Source organism: Antechinus flavipes, chromosome 4, assembly GCF_016432865.1.
Source record: "Antechinus flavipes isolate AdamAnt ecotype Samford, QLD, Australia chromosome 4, AdamAnt_v2, whole genome shotgun sequence".
Lineage (NCBI taxonomy): Eukaryota > Metazoa > Chordata > Mammalia > Dasyuromorphia > Dasyuridae > Antechinus > Antechinus flavipes.
The window spans coordinates 205,356,952-205,369,457 of record NC_067401.1 but is presented as its reverse complement, the minus strand read 5'-3'; the positions used below and the strand labels follow the sequence as shown (position 1 = coordinate 205,369,457).

The 12,506-nt window shown below is 33.5% G+C and overlaps 1 protein-coding gene across 2 annotated transcripts in view; it reads right to left on the bottom strand.

Annotated features, from left to right (window-relative positions):
* UBR2 (ubiquitin protein ligase E3 component n-recognin 2) overlaps positions 1–12,506 on the bottom strand; it is a 151,822-nt gene that overhangs the window by 31,311 nt on the left and 108,005 nt on the right. The window contains exons 27-30 of one of the 2 annotated variants that reach the window (XM_051996972.1): positions 4,700–4,809; positions 4,322–4,402; positions 3,831–4,009; positions 2,456–2,655 (exon numbers count right to left, since the gene is read on the bottom strand). In XM_051996972.1, the coding sequence (XP_051852932.1) occupies positions 2,456–2,655; positions 3,831–4,009; positions 4,322–4,402; positions 4,700–4,809 (570 nt within the window). Of the gene's footprint in view, positions 1–2,455; positions 2,656–3,830; positions 4,010–4,321; positions 4,403–4,699; positions 4,810–12,506 lie in introns of those variants that run through there. The other variant, XR_007953528.1, reaches the window with a different exon arrangement.

Genomic DNA, 12,506 nt, shown 5'->3' with positions numbered 1-12,506 from the left:
ATATGGCTAGATATAGTTTCAGGAAAAATCACTTTTGCAGGTATGTGAAGGACAGATAAGAGTAGGGAAGACTTGAATTAGGCAATCCAATTTGAAAGAGATAAGGGCATGAAATAGAGTGTGGTTGTGTGAATGAAGAGGTGCAAGAAATAATACAGGGAAATAAATTTCAAAATTTTTCAACTAAATGGTTATATAGGGTAAGTGAGAAGTTGAAGATGACCAGGTTTTATACCTGTATGACTTGGAAGAAGGCTGGTACCTTCAACTATAAAAATGGGAACTTTTGAAACTGGGTGGAGGTAAAGATGTTCTGATTTTAGATATGTTGTTTGAGATTTAGGTGAGACATCCAGTTCAAAATGTACAGCAGGCAATTGGTGATGTCAGACTAAAGTTCAGAAGACCAAGAATGGGTATATACATTTGAGAATCTTACCTTCACTGAGATGATAACTTGAATTCATAGGAGATGAAGATTATCAAGTATGGAAATATAGAGAAAAATGAGAAAGCCTAGGACAGAGTCTTGGAGTACATTCAAAGTAGATATGCCATACCTTAAGATCTTACATAGACAGGAAGAAAACCATGAAAACACTGAGAAGAGACTATTCAGGAAGAGAATGTGATTAACAGTTTCAAATACTACAGAGAGAATGAAGAGTAGGGACTAAGAAAAGACCATTAAAATTGGCAATTTAAGAGACCACTGATACCTGTGGAGAGAACAGATTTAGTTCTGTGATGAAGCTGCGAGTCAGAATGAAATGGGTTGAGAAGTGAAGGCAATAAGAATATACTCCTTTTTCTAAGACTTGGAAGAGAGATAATTTAAGAAGATGGTAAATTCAAGTGAAGTTAAATTTTTTTTTTTTTAAGATAGAGGAGACACCTACCTGGGTATGTTTATAGACATAAGAGGATTTTTGAGTACAAAAGGTATGCAACTGTTGGTGTGTCTATGAACTAATTTAACCATTCTGGAAAACAATTTGGAATTATGTCCAAAACTGTGTATTGTGCATGTGTAACCGTGTATAATAAAATTGTGTAATTATAAAACTGTATATACCTCCTATGAACCAGCAGTAATGATCTAGAGCTGTACCCTAGGACATCAAAGAAAGAAAAAAGGATCCATATGTACCAAAATATTTCTAGCAACTCTTTTTGTGGTGGCAAAGAATTGGAAACTGAGGAGATGCTCATCAATTGAGGGATGGCTAAAGAAGCTATGGTATATGATTGTGATGACATACTATTATATTGTAAGAAACAATGAAGAGAAGAGTTTCAAACAAACCTACGAAGACCTGTATGAACTAATGAAGTAAGGAGAACTAAGGAAACAATCTCCACAGAAACACGAATACTGTAAAGATAATCAATTTTGACTTAGTAACTGATCAACAAAATAACCTATCACAATTCCAAAGGACTCAGGATGAAAAATGCTATCTATCCTCCAAATAGAGAACTGAAAGACTCAGAATACAGAAATTTGTTTTTCTGACTATATGTGTTTGTAATAGATTTTGTTTTTCTTTCCTTCTTCTTGGATAGGTGAGAGAAAAGAGAAGGGAGAGAATTTGGAACTGAAAATAAAAGGATAAAGAACTGTGTGTTCAAAAATAATAGGAAAAGAAGTGAAAGTTCTGGCAGGAAGGTCCTCTGAGACTGGAAAGAATTAGAGTTTGGCCTCAGGGACAGAGTTATCATTGACATTGTCCTATCTTAGTTCAGGGTTCTCATCACTGTAAAGTCCTCACCAGCTGAGGAACTTATTTTTATCACAGTAACTCATGAAATCTTTTATAAGACTTGAAGGGAACACCTATACCAATAAAATCACATATTTTTGGAAGTAATGAAATACATAGCTTCAAGGTATTATTAAAGTATTAGTAAGTACTGGCTTATTAATAAGTATTAAGACATCAATTACTTTTCAAAGTACTTACAAAGTAGAACTTAAATTTTTTTTTTATAGAACTAATCAAAGCAATATCATATTCCTGAATTATCAGTTAAAATTAGTACTTAGTATTTAAATAAGTGGCCATTTATCAAACTTATTAGTACATCCAAAAGCATGACAATTAAAAGAAATGTTTATGTCCATCCCTTCTCCATGTTCCTTTGTAGAGAGTGAAATATCGCATATAAATAATATCAAGTTCCCTAATCCACTGAATGATTTTGTCGAACTTCCCCACTCCTTACTTTTCTTGTTAGGAAAAAATAACAACTATTTGTTGACTTTCTGGGAGGGGGTAGGAGGAAGGATACTGGGGAAATATGGACAATGTAAAAACAAAATGTATAAATAAAAATAATAAAAAAGTCAGAAATTTTTAAGTATTGTAAAATAAAAAAGGTTATTAAATAAAAAGGCAAAATAAATTAAGTACTAAATTGGAATAGGATCATGGCTATGAAAGAAGTGACATACCTGGATCTTGAATAAATTTATTTCTGTTTTTTGACAATACAGTTGATCGTTGAACAAATGCTGCTAGTACCATAGCTTTGTTGTCAACTTTAACCTCCTGTTCCTCTTGACACAAAATACAAGTAACAATTTGCCTTTGTTCAGTAATTTGAGTTTGTTCTGGGCCCAAAGCTATGAGAGGGGTATCTGAAATCATAGGACTAAAATAAAAACAAAGTTGGGAATACATGGTTAATTACGTTGTAATTAATGACCCTGAAACATTCTGGTAATTATAGCATATAATTTAATATAACCCAGAATAATGTTACTTGTCATTTAAGCAAATGTACTTGAATTCGACCATATCCAAATGTTCATTCACAAACTACTTGCTTACAAATCAAAATTTCAAAGATTTATTCAATTCAGCAAGAGGAAAAACATTAAAAAACTCCTCTATCAACATGAATCAATGTGTATAACTTCAGATTCAAAGTATGCTTAAATCTTACAGACTGAAAATTTAATATGAAACCTGGGTCTTCTTCATGAGAATTTTATCAACTATTATTTACCCTAAATAATTGCTTGAATCTTTACATCCTGCATATTTCTTTCCTGTCCTTTAGTCCTTTTAGATTGCCAGCCTGTAAGGCTGCTTCCTGTTGTCAGAAAATTAAAGGCTTATTGTTCCTTTAAACCCCCAAATTTTGTAAATTTCTATTTGGACTAAAAAAAAAAGGGAAACAGAATATTATTTTAACTATAGAGCATCTTGAGCTATTCAGCAATCTATTACATCTATTCTTTAAATTTATCTATAAATTGGTTTAAGAATACATTTAAAACTCTGTCACCATACCTTAATACTTTGTTAAAGTCTTATAGGAACTTTGGATAAAAGTAGGAATTTTTCTGTATAAAAATTGAGGTTATGGAATGGAATACAATTTAAGTCTTGGGAAATATATTTTAAAATACTCTTCAGTTAGTTTTATAACAAATTCCTAGATAAGGGTATGGACAGGGCAGTTCATAAAATCTAAATTAAAGATGATTAGATTAAGATGTTAAATATTTTGGATTTAGAGCAACAGGGAGAAGAAAAGAATTTATACAAAAATCTATTTCAAAAAACTAACCAACACTAATTTTTTAAGTGCTCAATTAAAACAAATTGAAATATTTGAATTATCTTAGTCTAAAAATGAGAGGGCATGGCATAGTTCAGAGAGAATCAGACATGAAGTCAAGAAGTTCTGGGTTCAGGCTGGCACTGCCTTTGATACATAACAATTTCAATGTGTGTGACCAGGAGTAAGAAGTTCAACTCTACAATATATATTATAGATGAGCTGCACATCCCCTAAGAAGGCTAAAAACATTTCTTTACCTGTTATCAAGCACAGTGGATGTAGAAGCATCTAGTTCCAATGTTTGCTGAAAAAGTTCTTTGTTTTCATCTATGAAGTGTCTTTGCATTTCAGACATTTGAGCCATAATCTTTTCTCTCCGCAGCCTGGCTATTTCAGCTTTTCTCTTCCTCTCAGCTTTGTCTTTATCTTTTGAGCTCTGAAATGAAATTCAATTAGGCATTTTGGAAGCTTAATGATTAGATTTAAATTCTGTACTGCTTATATCTTCCTTATTTGAGCAAAGGTTAAAAAGATCTCTACCACTGTACTTAAAATATAAGATAATAAAAGCCAAAGAAGGGATGAAATAAAGTACAAATCAATATTCTAAAATAAAGTATGACAGTCAATTTCTTGATATTTAAAAAGGTAATTTGTTATCATTAATACAAGATGAGACTAGAAATTTCCTTGTTAAGAGTCAATTTGCTAATATATTACATATGCCTATATTATCAATATAGTTTACCTCTTCCATTATTGTCCCTTCTGCCTCTGCTACAGGACTGGTAGAAGAGCTCTCTCTTATTTTCTTAATGGCATTGAAAGTCTATTTAAAAAGAGGAAAGAAATTAGAAATGAGATTATTTTCCCCAATGGGACATAAAGAATTTGTGCTAAAGCTGGGACTCAAACCTATGATTTTTTTCATATCAAAAGTCCAACAAACTTCCAATACATGATATTTCAATTCCCCAATTCTTTAGTCAAAATATTTTGTATCTGTAACTCTAGTGCTCAACATAGAGTATGACACATATCAAATGCTTAATGCTTTTTCATTCATTCATAAGCAGTCAGTACTAGGTGCTAATCATAATAATAAGAATAGTGTAGGAAATTTTACCTTCAATATCCATCTGATCATATCTTTGTGAACTTCCAAGTAGGGGGCATTTTGCAGTGTTTCTAACATAGCTAGTATGCTAGGAGAATTGCTGGGTGATTCACCAGGTTCTAAGAAAAATAAACAAAAAAGAAAAAGAAAGCTGATAAATGTTATGCCTGGCATTACTAATGTTAATGTGACCTCAATCATGTGGATGCTCTTCTCCAATGGCAGAAACCACAATTTATCCAAACCTCCTCATTTCATGCATCTTTTGCATACAGGTCTTTCTGTAATTCCACCATATTAAGTCTACCCACTAGTGTAGGCCTTCTTTCAATGAGAAAATACTGAAAGAGCACATGTATCCCTCTTGATATGAGTAGCCTTTTATAAATATACATTTCTCTGGCAACATCTTTTACACAGATCCTCCTATGTTTATCTTCATTGATAATATGCTATCACCTATTATATGAACAACAGACTTTTCCATGGTTCTGTGTGACTTGTAATTTAAAGTCTTCAGGGAAGATTTTTATGTCTCATAGCTATAAAGGATCAATGGAATACTGGTGTTTGTTTAAAACAATGGACTTCATGTTTTTAACAAGTAATTTGGGGTCATAAAAAGCACTGTGTATTTCTCAATGTAATCATGTCCACTTTTTCAATTCTGGGATAGGTTCAACTATATTGTTTAGCTAAAGAAAATGTATCTTTGTTCTACAGCTAGCACATTCAACTGCAAACCACAGTATGGACAATAGGCCTTCTCCATCTACTTGGATTTTCCTCTATAAAAAATTAGGCTAAAATTTCCAGAATGACTTTTCAATATTTTCAAGAGACTCTAATTCCAATGTTTAATCAATTAATAAATTTATATTTAAAGGCTTACCATACCCCACATACTATGTTAAACATTAGGGTACCAAAAAAGGATAAAAAGTTCCTCCCCTTATGAATCTTACTTTCTAATGGAAAACACCATAGTCTTCCTCATTAGAAGATATGTACATAAATAGGTCCACAAAATTCCAAATAAGAGTAGGAGAAAAGATGGGAATACAATAAGAAGAATATCCTACAGAAAATAGCATCTGGGGGCTGAATCTTAAAGTAACTTAAAATAAGGGTGAAGGTGAGAAAAGAGACCATTCCAAGTCTGGGTAGCAGCTGATAAAAAGGCATAAAGATGGAAAATGGAGTGTCCAGCGTGAGCAATGGCAAGTAGGCCAGTGTAGTTGGAAGAGAAAGTTCATGAAAGGAATTAGTAAGTGATAAAACTAGAAAGATCCCAAAAGAACAAGTGATACTAACTTTTAAATGCCAAAGGTGTTAGATGTACTAGGGAGCCAAAGGATTTCAGACTTATGCTGTCACTTTGGCAGTTATGTAGAAGATGGACTGGAGTGTGGAAAAACTTGATAAAGAAATTCCCAATGAGAAAACTATAGCTGATCTAGCTCTCAAACTGCTCCTGTTGTGGGTCCTAGCAGCTCAGTGGTGGGAGGAGGAGTGTCTAGGCCCAGCAGCCTTGCTTTGAGAAGAAGCACTTGCGGCTGTGGCTCTTTGCCTCTGACCCCTGTGACTCCCGTCATTGTTTGCCCTACTCTGGGGGTAGAGGGAGCTGATCCACACTCACAGTCGAGATGCACAAGAGGAAGGTCAATTCTTTTTTTTTTTTTTTTTTTTTAAATAATTTTTTATTGATAGAACACATGCCAGGGTAATTTTTTACAGCATTATCCCTTGCATTCATTTCTGTTCCGATTTTTCCCCTCCCTCCCTCCACCCCTTCCCCCAGATGGCAAGAGTCCTTTACATGGTGAATGAGTTGCAGTATATCCTAGATACTATATATGTGTGCAGAACTGAACAGTTTTCTTGTTGCACAGGGAGAATTGAATTCAGAAGGTATAAATAACCTGGGAGGAAAAACATAAATGCAAGCAGTTTATATTCATGAGGAAGGTCAATTCTGCAAAAGGGGAAGCAAGGGAGGAGGTCGGCCAGATTGTAAGCTAAATTAGTTCTTGCAACAGTTGAACCTAAACCCAAAAAGACAGTTGGGAAAGATAAATCCGAGGACAAAAAAGTTCACACAAAAAGAAAAAAAGGAGCAAAAAAAAAACCAAGCAGAAGCTACTAACCAAGAAGAGAATAAAGAAGACTTGCCTACAGAAAATGGAGAAACTAAAAACAAAAAGTCCAGTCTCTGATTCAGCAGGAGAGAAAGCAACCAAATCTGAATAACATCTTACACCAAGTCTTTTAACAACTGTCTCTATTACTTCCCTTCTTGTACAATTCAGAGGAATATTTTATCAACTATTTTGTAAATGCTAGTTTTTTAGTAGCTTTAAAAACACATTTTTAAGAAGGAGGCAATCTCATCACATTAATTTTTAAAAACATTTGGATAAGTGTAAGCCAATCTAAAGTGGCTTTATTTAAAAGTCCTATTTAAAGAGGTGAAATCATGTGCTGGTTGTCAATTTGGTTTTTTTGTTTCTGTTAATATAACCAGAAATTAATAGAATATTGATTAGGAAAATAGTGTCTTGTACATAGACTTAATATTCTGTAGGCAGTTTTTACATCATATTAAATAAAGCATAGATAGCAATTTGGAGTTGTGACCATGAATTTTAAAGATCTTATTTTGATTGATCTGTATCCATCTTGTCTAAAATTGGCTACAAATCTTGTGTACAATTGTTTACTAAATAAAATTGCTCCCTAGTGTTGGATCTCCCCTTCAAAATTGTGTGCTCTCTGTGACATTGTCATCTTGGTAGAGGTGGAACAGGTTCTCCCCCCTCCCCCCAGTAACTTTGTTAATGTGCTTAAAAACAAAAAAAAAAAAGACTGGAAAACATGTATGTGTAGTTTTATCAAATGCAGAATTAGTGGAACTTTTTGTAAAAGACCTAATACCTTATCCATGTCAGGATGATGGTATTTGATAACCTCTTTTTAGGGAGAGTTGCCTCCAAATTTAAAGTAAGAAAGTCACAAGAATAACAGTTAAGAAAAGGATTACAATTATGTAATTTTTAGACTTTTCTAGCATTTTTTAAATGTACAATTTATTCATAGTATCTATATACTGATGACCAAACTAATAAAATCTTGATTATAAAAGAAAAAAACAAAAACCAAAAACTATAGTTATTAGGCTTTAAATTAGGTAGTGATTGTATTAATGGAGGGTGGCGACAGTGATTGTATTAATGGAGGGTGGCGACAATTGGAAAAATAATGTAGAGGTAGAAATGACAAGATCTGTCAACTGATTGGATATGGGAGATGAGAGAGAAATAAAAAATGACGATGAGGCTGCAAACCTGGATGCTTGCAAGGAGATGAGAGCCCCATGAGAGTTTTGTTTGTCCCTTATTTTTTTCCCCCCACTTTATTTTTATTTTTTTGCAGAATATTTTTTATTTTTTTTTACTAATCATAGCTTTATATTTTTTAAAATACATACAAAGATAATTTTCAACATAACACTTGTAAAACCCTGGGTTCTAAATTTTTCTCTGGCCTTCCCCATTGTTTTCCTCTCCTATACAGCAAGTAATTCAATATTGGTTAAACGTGTGGGGCAACTAGGTGGCACAATGGACAGAGCACGACTTTTGAAGTCAGAAGAACTTGAGTTCAAATCTGATCTCAGATACTTAACACTTCCAAGCTGTGTGACCCTGAGCGAGTCACTTAACTCCAATTGCCTCAGGAACACAAAATACAAGAAAACATGTGTAATACTTCTAAATTTTGATCAAGAAAAATCAGATCAAAAGAAAAAAATGAGAAAAAAAAAGCAAGCAAAGAACAAAAAAAGGTGAAAATACATTCAGTCCCCATAGTCCTCTTTCTGAGTGCAGATAGCTCTCTCCATCACAAGTCTATTGGAATTGGCCTGAATCATCTCATTGTTGAAAAGAACCACATCGATCCCAGTTGATCTTTATGTAATCTTGTTGTTGTGTACAATGTTCTCTTGGTTCTACTCACTTCACTTAGCATTAGTTCACATAAGTCACTTCAGGCCTTTCTGAAATCATTCTGCTGATCATTTCTTATAATACCTAATTACATAACGTATTCAGCTATTCTCCAAACTGATGGGCATCCACTCAGTTTCTAGTTCCTTGTCACTACAAAAGGGGCCACTAGAAACATTTTTGTACACGTGGGTCTTTTTCCCTTTTTAAGGATCTCTTTGGGATACAGGCCCAGTAGAGACATTACTGAATCAAAGGGTATGCACAGTTTGATGGCTCTTTGAGCATAATTCTAAATTCCCTCTCCAGAATGGCTGGATCAGTTCATAACTCCAACAATGTATTAGCATCCTACTTTTTCCATGTCCCCTCTGACATTTCTCATTATCTTTTTATGTCATTTTAGTCATTCTCTTTATCTTTTTATGTCATTTTAGTCAATCTGAGAGGTGTTAAGTGGTACCTCAGAGTTGTCTTAATATTCATTTCTCTAATCAATAGTGACTTAGAGCATTTTTTCCATATGGTTAGAAATGGCTTTAATTTCCTCGTCTGAAAATTAACTGTTTGTATGCTTTTTGTTCTTCATTCTTTTTTTTTTTTTAAATTTTTATTTAATAATTACTTTATATTGACACTCGTTTCTGTTCCAATTTTTTTTTTCCCTCCCTCCCTCCACCCCCTCCCCTAGATGGCAAGCAGTCCTTTATATGTTGGATATGTTGCAGTATATCCTAGATACAATATATGTTTGCAGAACCGAACAGTTCTCTTGTTGCATAGGGAGAATTGGATTCAGAAGGTATAAATAACCCGGGAAGAAAAACAAAAATGCAGATAGTTCACATTCGTTTCCCAGTGTTCTTTCTTTGGGTGTAGCTGCTTTTGTCCGTCATTTATCAATTGAAACTCAGATCTCTTTGTCAAAGAAATCCCCTTCCATCAAAATATGTCCTCATTTTGTTCTTCATTCTTGAAGAGAACTGTAATGACATCTAGAAGCTAGGTGATACCATGACATGCAAGTGAATTGGATTTAAGTGAGGGAGGACTGTACAAAGTCACCAGCCTCACCTTCTCCTCTAGAGCCATCTTGGTCCAGTGGCCAGATGTAGATCAGGATGACTGGATGAACCTGGATGCAGGGGGCCTTTTAAAAAATCTTGGCCTTTTTAAGCTAAGGCCTTTAGCAGGTGTCAATGATTAAGACTAGGTAAGAAAGAAATGAGGAGAAGAATGGCCTTTTTTAATTTAATTAAAGAAAAGTAAGAAAGAAAGAAAGAAAAAAAAAAGGGAGGGAAAGACTCTCAGGATTTCTGGCTAAAACAGCAACAATTTCTATTTATATTCACTCTGAAGCAATAAAGTTAAAAAAAAAAGTATCCTTCAATCTGTATTCACACACAATTGGTTCTTTTTCTGGGTATAGATGGCATTTTTTATCATAAGTTCTTCGATAGATCACTGTACTGCTGAGAGTAGCACTGACAGCATTTATAGCTGTTACTTTGTAGATGGTACATTTCATCTTGCTTGAGTTCATGGAAGACTTTCTATGCTCTCTGAAACATTTTGTTCATCATTTCCCATAGAACAATAATATTCTAATCATAATCACATATGACAGTTTATTCAGCCAATCCTCAATTGATGGGCATCCCCTCAACTTCCAATTGTTTGTCCTGAGAAAAGAACTGCTATAGATATTCTTGTATATATAGATCCTTTTCCTTTTTTTTAAAACTCTTTTGGGATTCATGCCTAATAGTGGTATCATTAGGTCAAAGAATATGCATGATTTTATAGCCCTTTGAGCATAGTTCATATATTTTTTGATCATTTGTCTCATTTATTTTTTTCATAAATTTGACTTAGTTCCCTAAGCATTTGATAAATGAGGCCTTGATCAGAGAAACTTGCTTCAAAATTCTTTTTCCAATTATCACTGCTATCTGTATTTATCCTGTTTACTCTATTCTTTTGATCCTTTCACCTTGACCCTTCATAAAAGTGTTTTGCTACTAACCAGTCCCTCCCTCCAAATGACCCTTCTTCTATCACCCTTCCCTCTTTTCATATCCCTTTCCCCTTTTATTTTCCTGCAGGGTAAGATAGATTTCTATACCCATATTGAGCGTGTATGTTATTTCCTCTTTGAGCCAATTCTGATGAAAGAAATGTTTACTCACTCTCCCTTCTCTCCCCTTTTATTGCAAAAGCTTTTTCTTGCCACTTTTATGACAGATAACATGTCATTCTACCTCTCTCTTTCCCATTCTTCCAGTAAATTTCTCTCTTACCCCTTAATTTTATTTTTTAAAACATATTATCCTTTCATATTAACTTACACATGTGCCCTATGTATGTGTGTGTGTGTGTATGTGTGTATACACACTCTGCCATAAAAAAGTTCTTGTGAGTTACAAGTATCACCCACACATGCATGAATGTAAAAAGATAAATTTTATTAAGTCTCTTATATTATTCCTTTCCTGATTACTTTCTTATACTTCTCCTGAGGCCTATATTTGAAAATCAAATTTTCTATTCAGCTCTTGTCTTTTCATCACAAATGCTTAAAAGTCCTCTTTTTCATTGACTATCCATCTTTTCCCCTGAAGGATGATACTTGATTTTGCTGTGAAGATGACTTTTTGTTGTAAATCCTAGCTCCAGTGCTCTCAGGAACATTATATTCTAAGCCCTCTGATCTTTAAATTTGGAAGCTGCTAAATCTTCTGGTATCCTGACTATGGTTTCACTATACTTGAATTGTTTCTTTCGGAATCTTGCAATATATTCTCCTTATTTTGGGAGTTCTAGAATTTAGCTATAATATTTTTGAGAATTTTCATTTTGGGATCTCTTTCAGGAGTTGACTGATAAATTCTTTCCATTTCTATTTTATCCTCTGATTCTAGAATATCAGCACAGTTTATCTTGATAATTTTTTTAAAGATGCTGTCTAGGCTCTTTTATTAATCATCTTTTACAGGTAGAGCAATAATTTTTAAATTATCTTTGTCTGGATCAAGTTTCCAGGTCAGTTGTTTTTCCAATGAAATATTTCACACTTTTTCCTATTTTTTTCATTCTTTGGTTTTATTTTATTATTTCCTGATTTTTCATAGAGTCATTAGCTTCCATTTGCTGAATTTTATTATTTTTTCTAGCTCGATAAAATAATTTTTTTTTACAGTTTTATTAGTATGCCATTAAACAAGTATACCAATTTAAGTGGAATTGTCATTTTTATTATATTAGCTCAGCTTATCCATGAGCAATTGATATTCTTCCAATTGTTTAGATCTGACTTCGTGTGAGAAGTGCTTTATAACTGTGGTCATATAGTTCCTAGGTCTGTCTTAGCAGCTAGATATCCAAATATTTATTTTGTCTAGAATTACCTTAAATAGGATTTCTTGTTCTATTTCTTGCTGCTGGGCTTTATCAGTAATATACAGAAATGCTGATGATTTGTGTGGGTTTATTTTGTATACTGCAACCTTGCTAAAGCCATTAATTTTAAGTATGTTTTTGAATGATTTTCTAGAATCCTCTAAGTATATCATCATATCATCTGCAAAGAGTGATAGTTTTATCTCTTCATTGCCTATTCTAATTCTTTTAATTTCTTCTTCTTTTCTTATTGCTAAAGCCAACATTTCCAGTCCTATACTGAATAATAGTGGTGATAATAGGCATCCTTGTTTCAGCCCAATCTTATTGGGAATGTGTCCAACTTCTCTCCATTATAAATAACGCTTGCTGACGGTTTTCGATAGATGCTATTTATTATTTTAGAAAAA